The 19096-nt window shown below is 37.0% G+C and overlaps 1 protein-coding gene across 5 annotated transcripts in view; it reads right to left on the reverse strand.

The window, feature by feature from the left end:
• Positions 1 to 492: 492 nt before the first annotated feature.
• Positions 493 to 19096, reverse strand: part of COL4A5 (collagen type IV alpha 5 chain) — a 229982-nt gene continuing 211378 nt past the window's right edge. For all 5 annotated transcript variants that reach the window (XM_027609389.1, XM_027609392.2, XM_027609390.2 and 2 more), the window contains 10 exons: positions 18066 to 18199; positions 14892 to 14964; positions 14699 to 14770; positions 13549 to 13677; positions 12620 to 12718; positions 10039 to 10251; positions 5554 to 5731; positions 3549 to 3663; positions 3056 to 3228; positions 493 to 1744 (listed from right to left, as the gene is read on the reverse strand). In XM_027609389.1, the coding sequence (XP_027465190.1) occupies positions 1663 to 1744; positions 3056 to 3228; positions 3549 to 3663; positions 5554 to 5731; positions 10039 to 10251; positions 12620 to 12718; positions 13549 to 13677; positions 14699 to 14770; positions 14892 to 14964; positions 18066 to 18199 (1268 nt within the window). In that variant the 3' untranslated portion in view covers positions 493 to 1662. The remainder of the gene's footprint in view (positions 1745 to 3055; positions 3229 to 3548; positions 3664 to 5553; positions 5732 to 10038; positions 10252 to 12619; positions 12719 to 13548; positions 13678 to 14698; positions 14771 to 14891; positions 14965 to 18065; positions 18200 to 19096) is intronic.

A 19096-nucleotide genomic window follows, 5' to 3' on the forward strand; every position in this document is an offset into this window, starting at 1 on the left:
GTTTGTATAAGGGTCTAAAATTCTCAAAATTATTTTGGTTGTTTCATATTTTAACTGAAATACAAATTTTATTGTAGAGTCTTTTAATGCCTCTTACTTTTAGCAAGTTCTCAACTAGAGAGCTACATGTGTTCATTCTTAATCATCAGGAATATTAACTCACTAATCTGCTTTTAAACATTATTAATGAATTCTTCCCTAAATAGAAAGTAGTTCTGCTTCCTTTCTCAGCCACCAATACAATATTGTTAACACATTTATTATTGCAAAAGTACTTTCCAATGGGTTGTTCTGTATATTAGAAAACGTTTACACTACTCTATGTCTTCTATCAGCTATGAGTGATCAGTCTGCAGAAACCTCTTTGGAACTGCTCTAAATGATTCTCTGAGAAGGGACTATTTGCTGATGTGCAGATGTGTAGTCTATCTGTAAATGAGCAGATTTTACACATAGTCTGAAGAGATACACAACAATCCATTCTTACAACATAGGATATCTTTAATTAAATTGATAATAGTGAGTTAAAAAACATGAAGTGAAAAGAGGACAACTAGGGAAATAAGGTATTCTAGGACTATTTATAATAAAATGTTTAAAATAAAAAAAGAGGATGAAACATCAATTGGCTTTGTAACTGAAGAGAGAAGACTAACCAAGTATTGTCTTCCCAGTTCTTGTACAAGCAGAGACCACAGGAGAATAATTCTTACAGAAGAAGCACAGGGAACAAATTATCTTTTTTTTTTTGCGTATTTTTGTTTCTCAAAATTATATGGGAGGACTTTGCCTAGTTAGGGATGAGCAAAAACAAGATGTAAGAAACATTAAAAAGGGGGCATCTGGTATTGAGGATCTTGAAGAATATAGCAAAAGAGAAATTGTTCTATTAGATATTATAATTTGGTATGTAACATGACCATTTAAAATTCTGATTAAAGTGACTAAAATGACCTATTTTTTTAAAAAAGTCAAATAAGAACTTAGGGGACAGAACTCAAAATAAATTTACTCTCAGTAATAACTTGATGCAAGAATATAAATTCTTTCACTTTGATAAACATGGATACAAAATTTTGTTGTCTGTATTCTAGGTTTGCCTAGGTTGTCTTTAAAGAGTGATACATGTCAGGTCACACCTAAATGAGTCAACACTTTGAACTAAAAGGCTGTTTACACAATATACACATTCTTTACTTACAGAGCAAAATAAGCTTAACACTTTTATATTAAAAACCTGGGATACAGTAGGATTAGTAGCACCATGAAAAATAATTCTTCCCCCAAACTGCAGTCTTTTATTTTACTCAGTGTGATTCTTCTCTTAACTGAATTTTTAATGTGCTGTTTTAAGTTACTGGGCAAAATATATAATCTTCATCTTATAATCCTTGGGGAAAGTCATTCTGGACCCAAAAAGTAAATTCATTTCCTTATTTCATTCATAGAAAACTAATAGAGAACTCGCTCTGGCATATTGTTGAGGTACATCTGAATCTCCATGGTTACTAGTCGGCATGTCCTCTTGGCCATATATAGTAGCACCATTGGTGGCAGTAGTGGTAAAGTTGGGAGGAGTGAGACGTTGCATCCTGGGAATTTTATATATATATATATGTATATATATCACATTTAAAAACACACAAGGAATTCTTCAAAATGTTATGTTCTCTTCATGCACACTTGACATCGGCTAATACGTGTCCTCAAGTCTCCTGCTTTCAGCGTTTCTGACTGAGGTTTGCTGGGAAATAAGAAACAGGATGATCAAATTAGCCTTTTCTGGATTTTCAATTCTATTATTGGTTCAAATTCACACCCAAACATCCTATTTGTGCTTAAGTAGCTCTCCTATGACTTAATGATTAACTTTTGAGCAATGTGATCTAGCGCAGTAACTGGTATGGCCAAAGAGCCATTAGTGGTCATAGTTAATTTTGTGACTCTTCTCTCTACTAATATTACCTTTATTTGTCTCTTCCTCTTTTATCTCTTACACATTTCTCTAACAGTCCTAGAATGAGGGAGATCTGGGCAACTGATGATGAATAAATGATAAAACATATGCATATGAAATGCAAAAAGATAATTGTAAGAAAAATATCAATAACTCAAAAGAAGCAATATATAAAAATTAATTTAAACCAAAAAAAAATCCAATAGATTGAACTATCCTGAAGTACATATACTATATGTGGTCTTACTCGTTCAGACATTTGGATGAGAGCATTGAAAACATCCTGGGAAAGGGGCACCTTCATGACTCAGTTGGTTAAGTGTCCAACTCTTGATTTCGGCTCAGGTCATGATCTCAGGGTTGTGAGATGGGGCCCACATTGGGTTCTGTGCTGGGCATGGAGCCTGCCTAAGGGTCACTTTCTCCCTCTCCTGCTTCTCCCCCTCCCCTTCCATGTCATGCTTTCTCTCTCTCAAAATAAAAGAGAAAGAAAGAAAGAAAGAAAGAAAGAAAGAAAGAAAGAAAGAAAGAAAGAAAGAAAGAAAGAAAGAAAGAAAGAAAGAAAGAAAGAAAGAAAAAGAAAGAAAGAAAAAGAAAAAGAAAGAAATAAACAAAAAGAAAGAAAGAAAGAAAGAAAGAAAGAAAGAAAGAAAGAAAGAAAGAAAGAAAGAAAAGAAAAAAGAAAAGAAAAGAAAAGAAAAGAAAAGAAAAGAAAGAAGAAAACATCCTGGGAAAAGAGATCACTGGACTGAGGCAGGGATCATAGATCACAGCTTCAATCTTTAATTCCTGGAGTGGCCTCAGTCTAGTTGAGCAGCTCACTTATTGTTGAGCAGGTCACATAACCTTTCCTTGCTTTGTGTGTTTGCTACCGAAGGATTACTACTACCAAGCCATCTGAAAGTACACATACCTAACGTTAGCCAAGTCTGTTTTTCTGTCCTGAGTCAAGTATATGAAAAGAACAAGCACAAATAAAAAACACAGTCCACTAAATCGTTAACATTTGTCGGGTATAAACCATCCATGAATTGCTTCTCTCTTCCCTAGTACTTCTGAAGGAAGCTTAGGACTGAACTAAAGCCATAAGTACCTTACCTGAACATGTCTGACACATCTACAGTTGCTAGCCAAAAGCTGTAGGAGTTGGCATAGTAGTTGCAGGTACCCCGCCCATGACATTCAATGAAGGGAGCTGAACGAAACTCTTCCAAGCAGGAACCAGGGGAGGCCAAGGCTTGACCTGAGCCCTCTGCTCCTGCGCTTGTGTGCTAGAAAACATAAGGGAAAAAGTACCACTGATACCTTAGTGAATACCCAAAGATACATGCTAAATACGACCAAAAATTCAAATCCAGTGAAGGATCTAGGGCAAGAGATAAGAGAACACTATCAACACCAAGGGTACTCAACAGAAGTGACAGGCAGATTATGAAAATATATTCCAGAAAATATGTGAAGGGGGACACAATCTTTGGACAGAAGCTATTTGAGGTTCATGCACATGACAGGGATTCCTTGCATTGGGAAGATACACAGATATCATGGACAGCCAGCTACCATGACAAAGACAAGGAAGAGTATTTCATACCATCATGAAGGAATAGCCGATCCAAAGAGAATCCCATCCCTGAGGACAATGGGGAATCTGGATGGTCTGACTGTGAACTGCAATCACCACGGCTGGAGCTTCACATACTGCACATCTGGTAAGGGGAAAGGAGGGGGACACAATCTACACAGTGAGTACGTGGGAACTAGCAGTCCCTCTTCTTTCAAAGCCTTCCTGGTATAGAAGCCCATTAAGGTGTCTTCTATGCTCACAAAAGCTGGAGAAAAATGCACTTCAAGAACTGCTTTTTCATAAGCCCTGTCTCCCAATAGACTTAATAAAGTTATAAACAACAACTGTAGGCCTTTTTTTAAAGAAACTACACAACCAATGCCATAGCATTTTCATTTTCCATTCTGCCTTAAATTTGTATTCATACTTGCTATAGTCAATGCCATAATTGCTGTAAGAGCTCGGCTTCATGTATTGTACATACTACTTGCTGTCAAAGTGCCCAACTGGATGGTAGACATTTATTTAGTAATGCTGAAACTGTGGTGACAACAATGTCTGGTGAACTGGAAAAGACAAGAAACAGATACTTTCTCAATCCCCACCCATTATTTTTGGTCCAAAGGATATTTATTAACCATTTGGCCATATCTAGAGAAATATAGCATTTGCAGAATGCTGGGCAGCTCCCCCGGCATGTGGAGATGTGGCTTAAATCTATAAAATCAAGTAAAGCTGCAACACAGTAAATACAGCTGAGTCTACCAAATCTTTAATAAATATCATGAAGGGACCTTCTGACATATGACTGAACCAATTTGGTGAAGTTTATCTACAAAACAGGAAATACCTTTAAAGGATCTTTTACTCCCAAGAGTTGGGACTGACAAGAATCACAAAAAATAAATTCCCCCCAAATCTGGGCAAATGTACTAAAAAGGGCACCATGAACTTGCTACTAAGAGAAGTTGAACTAGGTTTAACCTTTATATTCAATGTCAAAGAAACTAGAATTTCCAATGACTCATCCTTTATGGTTAGTGGACTCCTAAATCAATTGGGTCATGATCAGAATGAAAATGGCAGTATCTCATATGCCTAGGAGATTGAGTTAAACTAGAGTTCTAATGTGGCAAAACTCTAGGAAGTCTCTCCTAATGGTACCTCTCTCCTGTTAGTTACTCATGCTCCAAACCTCAGCTATCATTTCCTCTGTCTCATAACTAATCAACTGCCAAATCCTGTCTATTGTATTAAAGTGATACATGTCCCCCACTGACAGTTCCAATCCATTCCTACCGGGACTACAGCAATACCTTCAATCTAACTGATCTCTCTATTTTAGGACTATCTCCTCTGTAATCTATGTTACATGTCGATGGCTCTGTAATTTTTCCCTGAAGTGTAGCTCAAACACTTTTGGAGGCTCCCCATTATATACCAGATTAATTCCAAAATAAAACCTGATGCTGAAAACCTTCTACAATCTGGGTCCAAGTTAACTTTCCAATCTCTTCTCTCTATGCAACCTTTACAAGCTATATTCTAGACACATCAACTACTACCTATTCCCATGTTCTCTGTCTAGTATTCCTTCCCTCCTTATAACTACCTGTATCTCAAGTCCTTCCCATCCTTTAAGGACTAATCATGTCAAAATACATTTCTTCCATATAGTCATCCCAAATTTATCCAATTAAAATTAAACATTCTTTTCCTTATGCTTTCATAACATTTTATTAGATCTATTGTAACACTTAGCCAAGACTGATATATATTATTAATTTACATATATTTGCCTAATGATTAGTCTGATTTCTTTATATATTACACTATTTCTATTATAGGGTCTGGTCAAAAGCAAATCCCCACTTAATACAGCTTAAACTAAATACCTAACTGAATATTATGAAGGCACCTCTGTCCTACCCAACCTGGGAAGAATATGATCAAATTATTAGCTTTAGACTCATTTCTGACTAGCTAAACTAACTGGGGATTGGTAAAAGTCAAAGCTACACCAATGTCTCACCGACTAATAAATGGCTGGATGCTCCGGCCCTTCAGGGGCTCCATGTTCATTGGCATAGGCTCTGGGGTGGACAGCCAGTAAGAATAGTCATTTCTTGAAGCAAAGTTGCAAACATTATTGATGTTGCAGAACATGAAAGGCATGGTACTGAAGCGACGAAGGCAGCTGCCAGCCGTCCCTAGGAAGAATTGGGGAGAAAAGGATGAAGGACTATACTATGATGATACTTTAGTTTCTTTTGAAACCCTAACAAACAACCTTTCAAGGAGAAATATGCCCACATTTCTTAGATAATAAATATACTTTGTTTTAGATCTTCAATTATAAGATGCACATTTACTTACATTTTTAACATTTCTAAAATCAAGATATATGTTATAATTTATGTAGACATTTATTGTTGCAGTTCATTATATATTCTCCAACAGTGTTTTTACACTGGTGATGTACTTACAAACATAATAAAATATTATGGAGAATATTGAGCAATTTATTGTGAACAAGTGAAGGACACACACAGTTTCTATATATCTAGTTAGTACTTCCTCTCCAGGCTACCATCTCTTCTTCCAAGACATCCTCAGTATGTATATTGTTTGTTTTTGCAATCTCTTTGAGCCTAGGGACAACGGTAGTGCTGACCAATATGCACAGCAACCATGAACAGGTTTGGAGGTGAATAATAAAAAGGAAAAAAAATAAGAGAGAAAGGAAGGATGCAATGGGAAAAAAATTCAGGACTGGTAAGGGCAATAGAGGATATCTATCTATCTATCTATCTATCTATCTATCTATCTATCTATCTATCATCTATCTATATCTCTATATATAACTCTAAAAGTTCTCTCTTTTATTCTTATTTATTTACCAAAGAATGATGAAAAATGGTGTACCCCCCATTTTTAAGTTTAGATATAAAACTTTTCATCAGAATTTTAAATTGATACTATGCCAGTTATTAAGGTATTGGTTATTGTCTCTTGGCTCCAAAGCTACCTTTCTATACTCCACTTTGTGATACTAGAGCCTGGGACTTTTGCAAACCACATTTCAAATGTTACCAGCTGTCATGTCTAGTGTTTTGTGAATACTTATATTTAAAAACAAACCTTTTCTCTCTTTTGAATATATCCAACATAATGATTTGAAACTTAACAATAAACATTTTTTTAAAGTAAACTCATCTTTAACAAGTGGAAGTCATTCAATGCTCCTTTTGCATTCGGAAATTATATGTCCATTCCACTTTTCTCACACAGTTTTATCCTAATGTGTTTTTTATTTTTAGTTTTTTATTGATTATCCTATCATATTTCTCTGAAACAAAAATGTATAATAACTTTAAGAAACTTTCTATGATCGTAAGGTTTACATGTTAAATATTTTTTGAATTGTCATCATTATATTGGGAATTTATAAAAATACAGATACTATAAATTTATATATAATTTCTAAACACAAAAAGTAAACTTTTGTTGGAAATACATTTCCTAATGAGATGGATTGAATTATAGAGCCTCAATTAATGGAGACTTTAACAAAACCATTAGTTTGAGTTGTCTCTTTGAATTTGTGCCCCAGAGGTTTTCACACTTCAGGGCAATATGCAATACTATGATTCTTTCATAGAGTGGGAGATGGGTGATAGTGAAAGGGGATGTGGGAAACAGGATTATCCAAAGCATATACACAGGCAGTTCAAATTCAGGAGAAAGTACATATGAAAGTTGAGGATTTGAAACTTGATTCCTTTAAAATTATGCCTGTGTAGCTCTTGGAAATTCCTCATGTATCCAAAGGAATATGCTTATCTCAGACTGAAGATGATTTTTTTTTAAGATTTATTTATTTATTGAGAGAGCGATAATGAGAGAGAGAGAGTGCATGAGAGGGGGGACAGTCAAAGGGAGAAGCAGGCTCCCTGCTGAGCAGGGAGCCCGATGCGGGACTCGATCCCGGGACTCCAGGATCATGACCTGAGCTGAAGGCAGTCGCTTAACCAACTGAGCCACCCAGGCGCCCCTCAGACTGAAGATGATTGATAAAAGACCAATACTTCTTAAACCTAGTGGATCGTCATAATCATTGGGAATTTTTACATAAGAGGTTTGGGATGGGTCTAGGAATCTTTTCAAAAGCTCCCCAGGTTGAAAATCATTGATTTAGCCTAAATAATTCTTTTTTCAGAGGAAAAAAACTGGCTCAGAGAAAGGTGACTAACTCAAGGTCACGTGAGAGTGAATGACAAATTGGCATAATTGAAAACGGATGGATTTAGCACTGGTAGGTGTTGGGATTCAATTCTTATCTCTACTGAGTGCAGAGGTTTGAATTAGTCACTTAACCTCTTAGCCACTTTTATTGTGTATAAAATATAAGAAAATAATACTTGTCCTATATCTTTCTTGATCATAGTTGTGAAAATCAAATTGGAGAATGGAAATCAAAGTTCTTTTTATTTATAAAGTAATTTAAAAATAAAATATTACTGCCTAATTGGGGACAGGGTTGGAAATATCCCTGGTCTCAGAAAGAAAAGGAAAAGGTACATAAAAGGAAGGCCCATAATGATGAGAACAGGGGTGTTTGGTTGCATCTATGCTTTAGGCTGCACACAATGATGCAGAATTCTGTATTGTCTCCAAATTTTCAGAGAAAATTTCAAAGAAAAATCTCATGAATTCTCAATGCCTCCCATTTTCTAAAACTATAAGGCTTTAATAGACTAATTATTCTTAGTATTTTTTTCTGCTCCTATACAGAACAGTTTTAGCATTCCATCTGTTACCTCCACCCTCTTTTTTTACACACCATAATCCTTTCACTAATCCACCATAGACTGTATTTATTTGATCAGGTGATTGTTTCTTATAGCTGTCTCTATTCTTTGCTTAGCCATCATGCTCTCTCCAGTTTGATCCCTGTGTGAGCCATAGAAGAAACTCTGCAATCTGGGATCACTCTTGGGATCTTGGGGCCTATATCATGGCCTTCCCATGTCTGAAGCCTATACCGTACCTGAGTCAGGGCCAGTTTGTAGCCTCCATGTCTGAATGCATAGTATGACAGCCCTTGTTTGACCAAGTACGTGCATTTTTAAAAGTTAGTGACATACTGGATTGCAGATTCCATTTTTTATTTGAATTCCATTTTTTAATTTCACAGTGCTCAAAAACTTCTAAAGTTTCCTGACTATCAAGTCAGGGATTTGAAGTATATAAGCTCGATTATAGGTATAAGTTAAGACTCTGATAGTGAAAAAAGATGGCCTAAAAGGAGAAGAATTTTATGGGAGGAAGACTAGAGAGATTTATGTAAAAGATAAGAATATTTTCACCATGAAGATTTGTCAATTATAAAATCAGAAAAAGAAGATGCTACCTAAAGAAAGTAAATGTGGGAAGGAAAAATAGCAGAGGAAAGATGAAAAGGAGACAAAGAAAAGTAAAAGTGGGAGAAGAAAGTTGGTGGGCAAACTCCTCCTATATTTGACTTCATTAAATGACCTGTGACTCTTGGCTTCCGTGTCAGTGGAGATGCCGACTCCGGTGGGCCAGCACTATCTGGCAGGTGTGGCCATATGCCCTGGGAATAGAGTGAGTACGGAAGACCTCTGGAGGTCTCTGTTGCTGCAGGACTGTTTTCACAAAATAGCCTAGCTAAAGAGACCTCAGGAGGCCTCTTACTATAGACACCCCAGAAACTGGGAGCCCAGACTATCTTCTTAAATGTCTTTATGGAGACAAAGAAGGGGATAATGATCCCTAAAATTGGCAGCCGCAGGTCACACAATGGGGCTTTGAAATCCAAAGTCAAAATTCCACAAAAAGAAATGTTGAGGATTGGAAGATGTCTTGAGAATCATCCGGTCCAGTCTCATCCCATCAACCAATCTGCCCACCACAGTATAGAGAAGATGCACGGGAAACACATTAAATGAAGTGTGTTTTATATAGAAATATGGTGCTTTGCATAGTTTTAATCTACTCTGATAATACTTTACAAAGCTAAGACACTTATTTTAGGAACTATAAACTAGCATAATTAAGAAATGACCTTAATTTCTTTGATTAGAAATCAAGATTCTCTTCAGAACTTACCTTTCAACTTGATGAAGACCAGTGCCAGAGAAGAAAAAACTATCTCTTATGAATCAACACTGCCCACTCAAGCGACTGCTATACCGTAGAGAGCCCAGGGAATCTGTTGTCTTAAGAGCTAACAAAGAGTACATGTGGCCTTTCCCAAAATGTGCTGCTTTAGGCCAAGAATTGTCCCTCACACTAGCTAGCTAAAGCTTTTAGAGTAACGTGTTATTTATTTAAAACTTACAGTGAATATATTTAGCTGCCCTTGAGATGGTCTTCAATTTGGAAGCCCCCCACCCCAAATAAGAGAGATATACTTTGTCCAAGGTTACTCCAGAACCCAACAAGATTTTCAAAACAAAACACATAGTAAAAACTAAGATGCCAGATATCTCACCCAAGTCTTGACCATGAGCTCTTTTATTTCCTTGAACATACAGGAGAGAAAAGCCTTCATAAATCTGGGCAGTTCCATGTGGGCATTGTGGTGCATCTGTTGTCTGGCTGTGACGTGTGATGAGGAATCCATGGGCGATAGAGGAAGTTCCTGGAGGACCTGGGGGACCTTGCATTCCATCTGGTCCAGGGGGGCCATCCAAACCACGAGTACCTATTTTCATGGAATCGTCAGTATACAAAATTTAAGTGAGCTCTGATGCTACTATTATGGCTATTGACAAAACATTATGATCTCATTTGATTCGTTAATTTAGTCAATATTTACAGAGTGCCTATTAAGGTACTGTCAGATATCACGGATTTGGAGATAAATAAAATATGGTCCCTGCCCTTAAAGAGATTTAAACATATATTTTTTTTTAACGGAATTGGTTGACATTGGGCATTAAATGAGTACTGGGCAATGGAACATTAGATAGGAAGAAGTGATGCTTATTTGGGAAGTCTGTGTGTTATCTAGTCTCTTGCTCTACTAAAGGAGTCCAAACCCCATGACGAAATTTCAGTCTGCTGTTTTGTTCATCAACAAGAAAGGAAGGGTGTGTTTGCCATCAGTCTGCCAGTTTCAGTGCTGAAAAACATTTTCCTTTGAATCTGGGGAGTTATTCTCAGGCATACCTTTTTGTTTAGATAATAGGCAGGGCACTACTAAAGCAGCCTTTTCAAAATGTCTATTTTCAATTTACCAACGGTTCCCTTTCTCTGTTTAGTCTCTTGATTTGAGCCTATTTTAAAATTCTCTTTATATACAGGCCTTCTGCCACTGTGTATATGCATTTTCATTTTGGGGAAACTTCACAGCAATGTCCATATACGGTGAAGATGACACTAACTTGTTTCTTCCCTGATATACAGTTAATGAAATGGCAGAGTATCGGTTCCAGGAAGGCTATAGGTATTACCAGTCTGCCTTGCTGCCACTGATATTTATTTGCCAATAAATATTCTTTATGTTTATATTATTTAGAGTTATATTTATATTGTCTAGAGTTGCTAATACATATTAAAAATCTACTGAGTTTATGATCTTTTATTTCTATTTTAGCAATCTTACTTCAGTGTGTTTTTGAATTTTAATATTTTTTATTGAAGTATATAGTTAATAAACAGTATCATATTCATTTCAGGTGTACAATATAGTGATTCAACAATCCTATACATTACTCAGTGCTCATCATGATAAGTGAGCACTCTTAATCCCCTTTATCTATTTCACTCACCCCTGACACGCCTCCCCCCTCTGGCACCCACCAGTTTGTTCTCTGTATTTAAGAGTCTGGTTTTTTGTTTGTCTCTTTTTTCCTTTGTTTGTTCCTTTGTTTCTTAAATTCCACATATGAGTGAACTCATATGGTATTTATCTCTCTCTGACTTATTTCACTTAGCATTATACCTTCTAGGTGCATGCATGTTGTTGTAAATGACAAGATCTCATTCTTTTTTATGGCTAATAGCTATATATATATATATATATATCCCTCTTCTTTACCCACTCATCTATTGATGAACACTTGGACTGCTTCCATATCTTGGTTATTGTAAATGATGCTACAATAAACAAAGGGGTGGGTATATCTTTTCGAATTAGTGTTTTGTTTCCTTTGGGCAAATACCCAGTAGTGAAATTACTGGATCATGTGGTAATTCTGTATTTTTAATTTTTTGAGGAGCCTCTATACTGTTTTCCACAGTGGATTTACCAGTTTGCATTCTCATCAATAGTGCATGAGGGTTCCTTTTTCTCCACGTCCTTGCCAACACTTGTTATTTCTTGTCTTTTTGATTCTAGCCATTCTGATGTGTATAAGGGAATATCCCATTGTTGTTTTGATCTGTATTTCCCTGATGATTAGTGATGCTGGGCATCTTTTCATGTGTCTGTTGCCATCTGTATGTCTTCTTTGGAAAATGTCTATTAAGCTCCTCTGTCTGTATTTTTTATTGCAAGGTGACTCAAATTCTATTTGGAAGTAGCTTGAGAACATACTGGAAATCTAGTAGATACCAGATTCAATATTATCAGGAGCACCTGTTAATGAATGAACTAAAAACCTGAAAACCAATTTGTCATCTCAGTATAAGATGCCGCTCTGACTCTCAAAGCTCTATGGGGAGCGCTTTAAACTTTACAAACCTTACAACTGTATTACTGAATTTTATGGGGGAAATTACACTCTGTTGTCCTATTTTCAAATGTAGAAAGATTCACAATAGTTTCAAGATGGTCATGGGATTTAAATTAACATACTGGAAATTATCAGAACAGGTAAGTACAGTGAATACCTGGAAAAACCTCATCTTGAGGAAAAACTGTTTTCCAGTACTCTAAACACATAAATAAAAACAAGCTTTCTATGCTTTTCTGTATACTGGCAAACCTCCTTGTATTTTCCCCCAGCAACAGATTTACCAGCTAGCTATACTCTCCTAAGAAAAAAAACTCTCACAGCTCCAATTGGACGTCTAGAGGTCTCTCAGACTTGAGACTACTATCAACAGCAGTGTTTTACTTGTCTCACCTGGCTGGCCTGGCAGACCTGGGTCTCCTTTGCGCCCTCCTGCACCATCAAAGCCAGGGAGTCCATTGCGTCCCGGATCTCCTGGAGGGCCAATTGGACCTACAGGGCAAAAAATAGGGTCTTCAAATATGGGTATAATAATTCCATAACCAGACAGATTTAGGAAACTTAAGGTTTTTGAGTGTCACTAAATTCATAGTCTGGTCTTGTCTTTAATCCAGATACAGAAAGGAATAGCTCAAGCCCGGGACAAAGAAGCAGACAAGGATTTAGCTTTAGTTTTAAACAATAGATTTGTGTCTGTGAAGATTCCCATAATATGGCACTTGTGTTCTCTTTGCCTCAGAACAAAATAGGAGTGCAAGGCCCAACTTTTGTTATCTGTCCCACCATAGGTAAGGTTGTTACTGCCTGGTACACTTAGTTCATGGAAAGATTAACAACCAATCACTTAATAAGCGAGAAAAACTGAACTTAGTTTCTAGCTTTCTTGTATAATCAAAATTGGCTGCAGGCATAGAGTCAAATGGCCAACTAGACGGGAGTTAGTTTAAAAATCACGAGGCCTCACAGTGGGGAGCTGATGGCTGATCAAATTAGCTTTCTATCCTTCTGGTGGTTGGGATAGAGAAAGCATCAGATCTGAAATGCATATTAATTTCATTACAAAGTTTTTAATAACATTAGCCTAATCATTCAAATTAAAATAGCCAGAGGAACTGGCTAGAAGAGATTAGACTGGGCCTACAGGAAATTAGGGCATGAGAAATTAACATTTTTAAGAAAAAAGGAAATGGGATCTGTGGTGGTCTGGTATTCTACTAGTTGTTGAGACTCCTCTTCTCAGAGACAAACTATGACAAGTAAAATGAGAACTAGGGAAATGCTCTCAAATAGATAAGGCTTAGAATGATGATCTGCAAAGGCACCTGGTAAGCCTTGAGGTCCTGGTAGTCCTGGCAGACCTTTTAATCCAGGCTGGCCTGGGATCCCTGGTGGACCAACATCTCCTTTGATTATAATACTCTGTCCTGAAGGACCAGGTAATCCAGGGGGACCTAAGAGGCAAAACACACAAATTGGAAGGTAGGAAAGAGAAAGGCCAGAAGGAATGGATGCCAAAGTGTCCTAAGGTCAGAATAAAAATTGGTGCGAAAGAAACAAGTTACATGTGTTGAAATGTTGACATGTCCAACAGAAATCTGTTTGGGAAAGCCATCATCTCACCCAGAAGACTGAAAAAATGAATAATTTCTTTAGGGTCAATGGAAAAATTAGGCCTATTGTCCCTATTTTCGAGCCTTGAAGCATGACTTGGTTACTAGAAAGTCTAATGCATTACAAATCTGTGAACACTGGTGTCAGGGGAAGACAATTCTATTTCCTGACAAGTCCATTCTGATTCTAACATCATTTGCAGTTCTTGTTTGTTGTGCTTGTCAAGTGTCCCACTGAACTTGTAAGGGAATTTAGCAGATGTCCTATTTCAGTTTACAGGAAACTTCTCTAAGTCTCCAGCAAAAAGAACTATTTTTATATTAAAAATATTTTCAATTAAAAATGACTTGCTCTCATAATCTGTTCAACTGAATATGGGAAAGTTAGTATAAAATCTAATAAAAATCTTAATGAAGCATTCTTGTTAGTCCTGCATCCATCTTAAACTCAAAAGATCTGGTCTTGGGGTGCCCGGGTGGCTCAGATGGTTAAGTGTCTGCCTTCGGCTCGGGTCATGATCCGGGTCCTGGGATCGAGCCCTGCGTCGGGATCCCTGCTCAGTGGGGAGCCTGCTTCTCCCTCTCCCTCTGCCATTCCCCCTGCTTGTGCTCTCTGGCTCTATCTCTCTGTCACATAAATAAGTAAAATCTTAAAAAAAAGAGAGAAAGATCTGGTCTCAATATTTCCTTAATAAAATAGACAGGTTGAGAGATCAGTAAATAGAGGGAGAGTTTTGCTTACTTGCTCTCAGTTGTTGGGGATTGAGACTCTAAAAGTTTAGTTCAAAAACAGAATGCAAACTTTCAAATTCTTCAATGTGTTTAAGAACCTGATATAACTCGCTCCTGGAGTAATTCTTACCTGGGGGGCCAACAAGTCCTGGATCCCCCTCAGGGCCAGTTGAACCAGGTATTCCACTGGGTCCCTTCATGCCTGCAAAGAAGGTACATAAAATGGCACCGCAAAGTAACAGGGCCATAGCGTTTGCCAGTCAAATCAGAAAATGGGTATCTTATCCCAAAGGAGTTTAATATAAAAACAACCCTTCAAATACCTGGAAATCCTGGAACACCAGGGAGACCAGGATCTCCTTTCATTCCATTGAGACCTGGTCGGCCAGGATTACCCTAAATAAATAAAATCATTAATTTTAGAAAAGAACTGAAGGGGAACGGAATGAAATTATACAGTATTCATATTCACTGATAGCACTTGCTCTAGAGTCAAACTTCTAGGATTCAAATCCCAATTTTGCCCCTTACTAGCTTGTGTAACCTTGAGTTGATTTTTTAACCTCTTTGATTCGTAGTTTTCTCACCTCTAACAAAGAGAAAATAATAGTATCTACTTCATGGGTTTTTTTTTTTTTTGTGAGGATTAAAGGAGATAGCTCATATTAAGTACTTAGAAAACTGATTGGCATGTAGTGTGTACTTAATAAATGGCAGCTATTATTTTATCATCATGAACAAAGGCACTTTTTTTTTAAAGTATAGCACTGAGGTGATAAATGCTTGGGTTAGAATCACATGTACAGAAATGCTGAAGTCTGCAAGACTTAGCAACAAATATAGCAGGGCCTGTTAATTAATTGGGTTTGAGGGCCAGGAAAACTATGGGAAAAAAAAGAGTTGAGAATAAGTCTAGAATGCACCTAAAGGAAGAATAAATGTGGGACAATGAAATTTTATCAGTAGGCCTGAAAAAGGGGCAAACCTGGAACATATTTCAACATGTAAGAAATGGCTAAAAAGGAGGGCATGTTAGAAAGACAGGATCCAGCTTGAAGAAGTTTCCAAATCAATGATAATTTGAGCATCGGAATAGACAACAGTTTAAAAAAATTATATCATTAAAAAAAATTTATGAGTCCATACTAATAATAAATAGATAATACATGGAAAAGAAGGGAGGTTTTGCTTACCAAAGGGCCAACTGGTATATGTGGAGGTAGCACTAGAGTTAGAAAATCATCATTTGCCAATATTCACTATATTCAACCACTATATTGGTTGGTTGAGGCAAAAATCATAAACAGATATTAAATGGGGAAATTTTGATGAGGAGCAGTATATTTGCATGATCTTAATGTATCTTTCCACAGTTTTGCTTATTAGTTACAGGGAAAGAATAGTGACCATGCAGTGGAGAAACCAAATAACAACTTCTTGGAATGATCAAAATTAAGATCATCAATGAGGGGCAGACGGACATTGTGGGCCTAAATATCTGATGGAGGACACAACATCACTCATGTAGTATTCCAGCTGCGGATGCATAACTAGAATGAATAAATAGCAGAAAAAAAGAAGGAACATTCTGTTTTAAAAAATAGTGGAGGGGGCACCTGGGTGGCTCAGTCTGTTAAGTGCCCAATTCTTGATTTTGGCTCAGGTCATGATGTCAGAGTTGTGAGATGAGCCCTGTGTTGGGCTCCACGCTCAGCACAGAGTCTGCTTGGGATTCTCTCTCTCTCCCTCTCCCTCTGCCCCTCCCCCATCAAATAAATATATAAATCTTTAAAAAATTAAAATAAAATAAAAACGAGAAGGGGCTACATTTCTTCAACAATGTCAAGATCGTGAAATTAAAAAAAACATTGTTTAGCGTGGCGCCTGGGTGGCTCAGCTGTTAAGGGTCTGCCTTCAGCTCAGGTCATGATCCCGGGGTCCTGGGATTGAGCCTCGCATCAGGCTCCCTGCTCGGCAGGGAAGCCTGCTTCTCCCACTCCCACTTCCCCTGCTTGTGTTCCCTCTCTCGCTGTGTCTCTCTCTGTCAAATAAATAAAATCTTCAAAAAAAAAAAAAATAAAAAACATTGTTTAGCAACTGTTTCAGATTGAGGGAGCATAGAGTGCTATGACAGTTAAATACAATGCATAATTTGGTCTATACTGGAGGAAAACAATGCTATCAAGGACAATTACTAGGTCAACCAACACAATTAGAATATGCAAAGTAGAAATAAAAGTTTATATTAATGTTTAGTTTCCTGAAGTTGATAACTGTTCTGTTATTACATAAAAGAATATCTTTAACTTTAGGAAATCTCATGCAGTGAAGTATTTAATGCTAAAAAGACATGATAGTTACAACTTATTCTCAAATGCTTCAAATATATATATATATATAATTATATATATACACATAACATATGGGGTAAAACATTAACAACTAGTCCATCTGAGTAAATGATACATGAAAGGTTTTTTTTTTTTTTTACCATTCTTGGAATTTTTCTGTTTAATGTTATTTCCATTAAAAAATTAGAAAAGGTGCAAATGTAAGAACTAACTTGCACAAAAGAAAATGAATAAAACTTGATAATACTAGATTTATAAAATGTTGCTATCAGGCTTTAGTCTTGAATCAGGCATAGAGACATATGAACTAGGAGCACCTGGGAAATGGATGAGGAGGGACTAAGTAGAGAATGAATAAAGAGAGGACTCAAAAATTAAGAATATGTGTCTAGAATAGTGATGACATGAGGAAAAAAGGTTAGTTGTTGGAAAGCTTTAAGGACTACCGTTTTAGATGTTTTTTTATTTCTTTTTTCTGCTATAAAGCAGTCATCAGAGTTAAAAGATTGAGCCAGGTTGTGTTGGTTGTGAGATCTAACAACAATCTTCCTGAATGAATGCAAGAAGTGTTAATGATCCATAAAGAAGCATGTGACTTTCTGGGTCACTCAAACCAATGTGGAAAGTACATGAATACAAATGTGGGGATATGTTATGCCCTTTTTACAGGTGAAGACAGAAACTTAAAGTGTCTGTCTGTGTTCCTCATAGACGCAAAGCAGAAGTGTGCAGTGGAGCTGAAATTTGACCCTAACTCTATCTAATTTCCAAAGCCTAAAATATCCCCACTCAACTATAATTACTTCCTTATGAATGGTCTCATCCACATGTAATGCTCTGATATATGCATCTTCTTTTCTGAATTTGCTTTTACTGAAATGAAGGTTTCTCAAACCTAAATAACATACATATCAATGACTCCAGGTAAAATGTCTTCTGAGGAACCCTTTAACTATAAAGTAGCTAAGTCCCTTTAGTTGGAAGAAGATAGAAAACTTGCCTTTTTCTTCTTTTGTAATTCACCAGTAAGGCATGCATAGAGCCTTGACCAGTAAATACTAATAAAAATAATGCAGCTTAGAATTCTCATTTTGAATGCAAACACCCACACCACTTTCTCATCAAATTTCTACTCTCATTTCGTACCTGGAGTCCTGGTGGTCCTTGATCTCCTTTCAAACCAGGCAAACCAGGTTGCCCAGGTTGGCCTGGGTTTCCTCTCTCTCCTTTAATACCTCCATTTCCAGGGAGACCCCGGGGACCTTCTGGACCTGGTAGACCTTGACAATGCACAACAAATGGCCATATTTCAGTATAGCATAAGAGTAGTATAAAAGCCAGGCTTCTAAAATACCAGTCTTCTAAATCCTATTAGTTTGCAGGATAAAATCAAGACTATGTCAAAACATACAGACCTATGCTAACTCTCTTTCTAATATAAATTGGGCTGGGTTCTTTTTGTTATCAACACTGGTCTGCAGTCCTTTTTAGTTTGCATTTTATTAAACATTAAATCTCATAAGCTCATATTTGAAGACAGGACTCAAGACATAAAAATAAAGACTGCTTCTGTAATCCCTAAGTGTTTCACTTAAGTGAAAAGAAACAAACACCATACATAGGGCACTGTTCTCAAACTGAAGCATACATCAGAATCCCCTGGAGAGTTTGTTAAAACAGATTCCTGGGCTCACCCCCAGAGTTTTGGATTCAGAAAGGCGGGGGGGGGGGCCCACAAATGTGCATTCTAATAAGTGCCCTCTAACTAAAGCTGCTGGTTCCAGACCACACTTTAAGCATCACTACTGTAGGGCAATCAGGGATTCAAGCCATTTGTCTCATTGTGATTAACAGTAGATGGCTTTATTTTTTAAAAATATTTTATTTATTTATTTGACAGAGAGAGACACAGCAAGAGAGGGAACACAAGCAGGGGGAGTGGGAAAGGGAGAAGCAGGCTTCCCACGGAGCAGGGAGCCCGATGTGGGGCTCAATCCCAAGACCCTGGGATCATGACCTGAGCCGAAGGCAGATACTTAACGACTGAGCCACTCAGGTGCCCCAGATTGCTTTACTTATAAGTAGTTATTTTGTAAGTAGTATTTGTAAGTAGTTTTATTCAGCTTCTATTACTATGCAATTAAGATAGTTACTTAAACTGTTTAATTTCATTTTAG

This window comes from Zalophus californianus, chromosome X (assembly GCF_009762305.2).
Source record: "Zalophus californianus isolate mZalCal1 chromosome X, mZalCal1.pri.v2, whole genome shotgun sequence".
Taxonomy (NCBI): Eukaryota; Metazoa; Chordata; class Mammalia; order Carnivora; family Otariidae; genus Zalophus; species Zalophus californianus.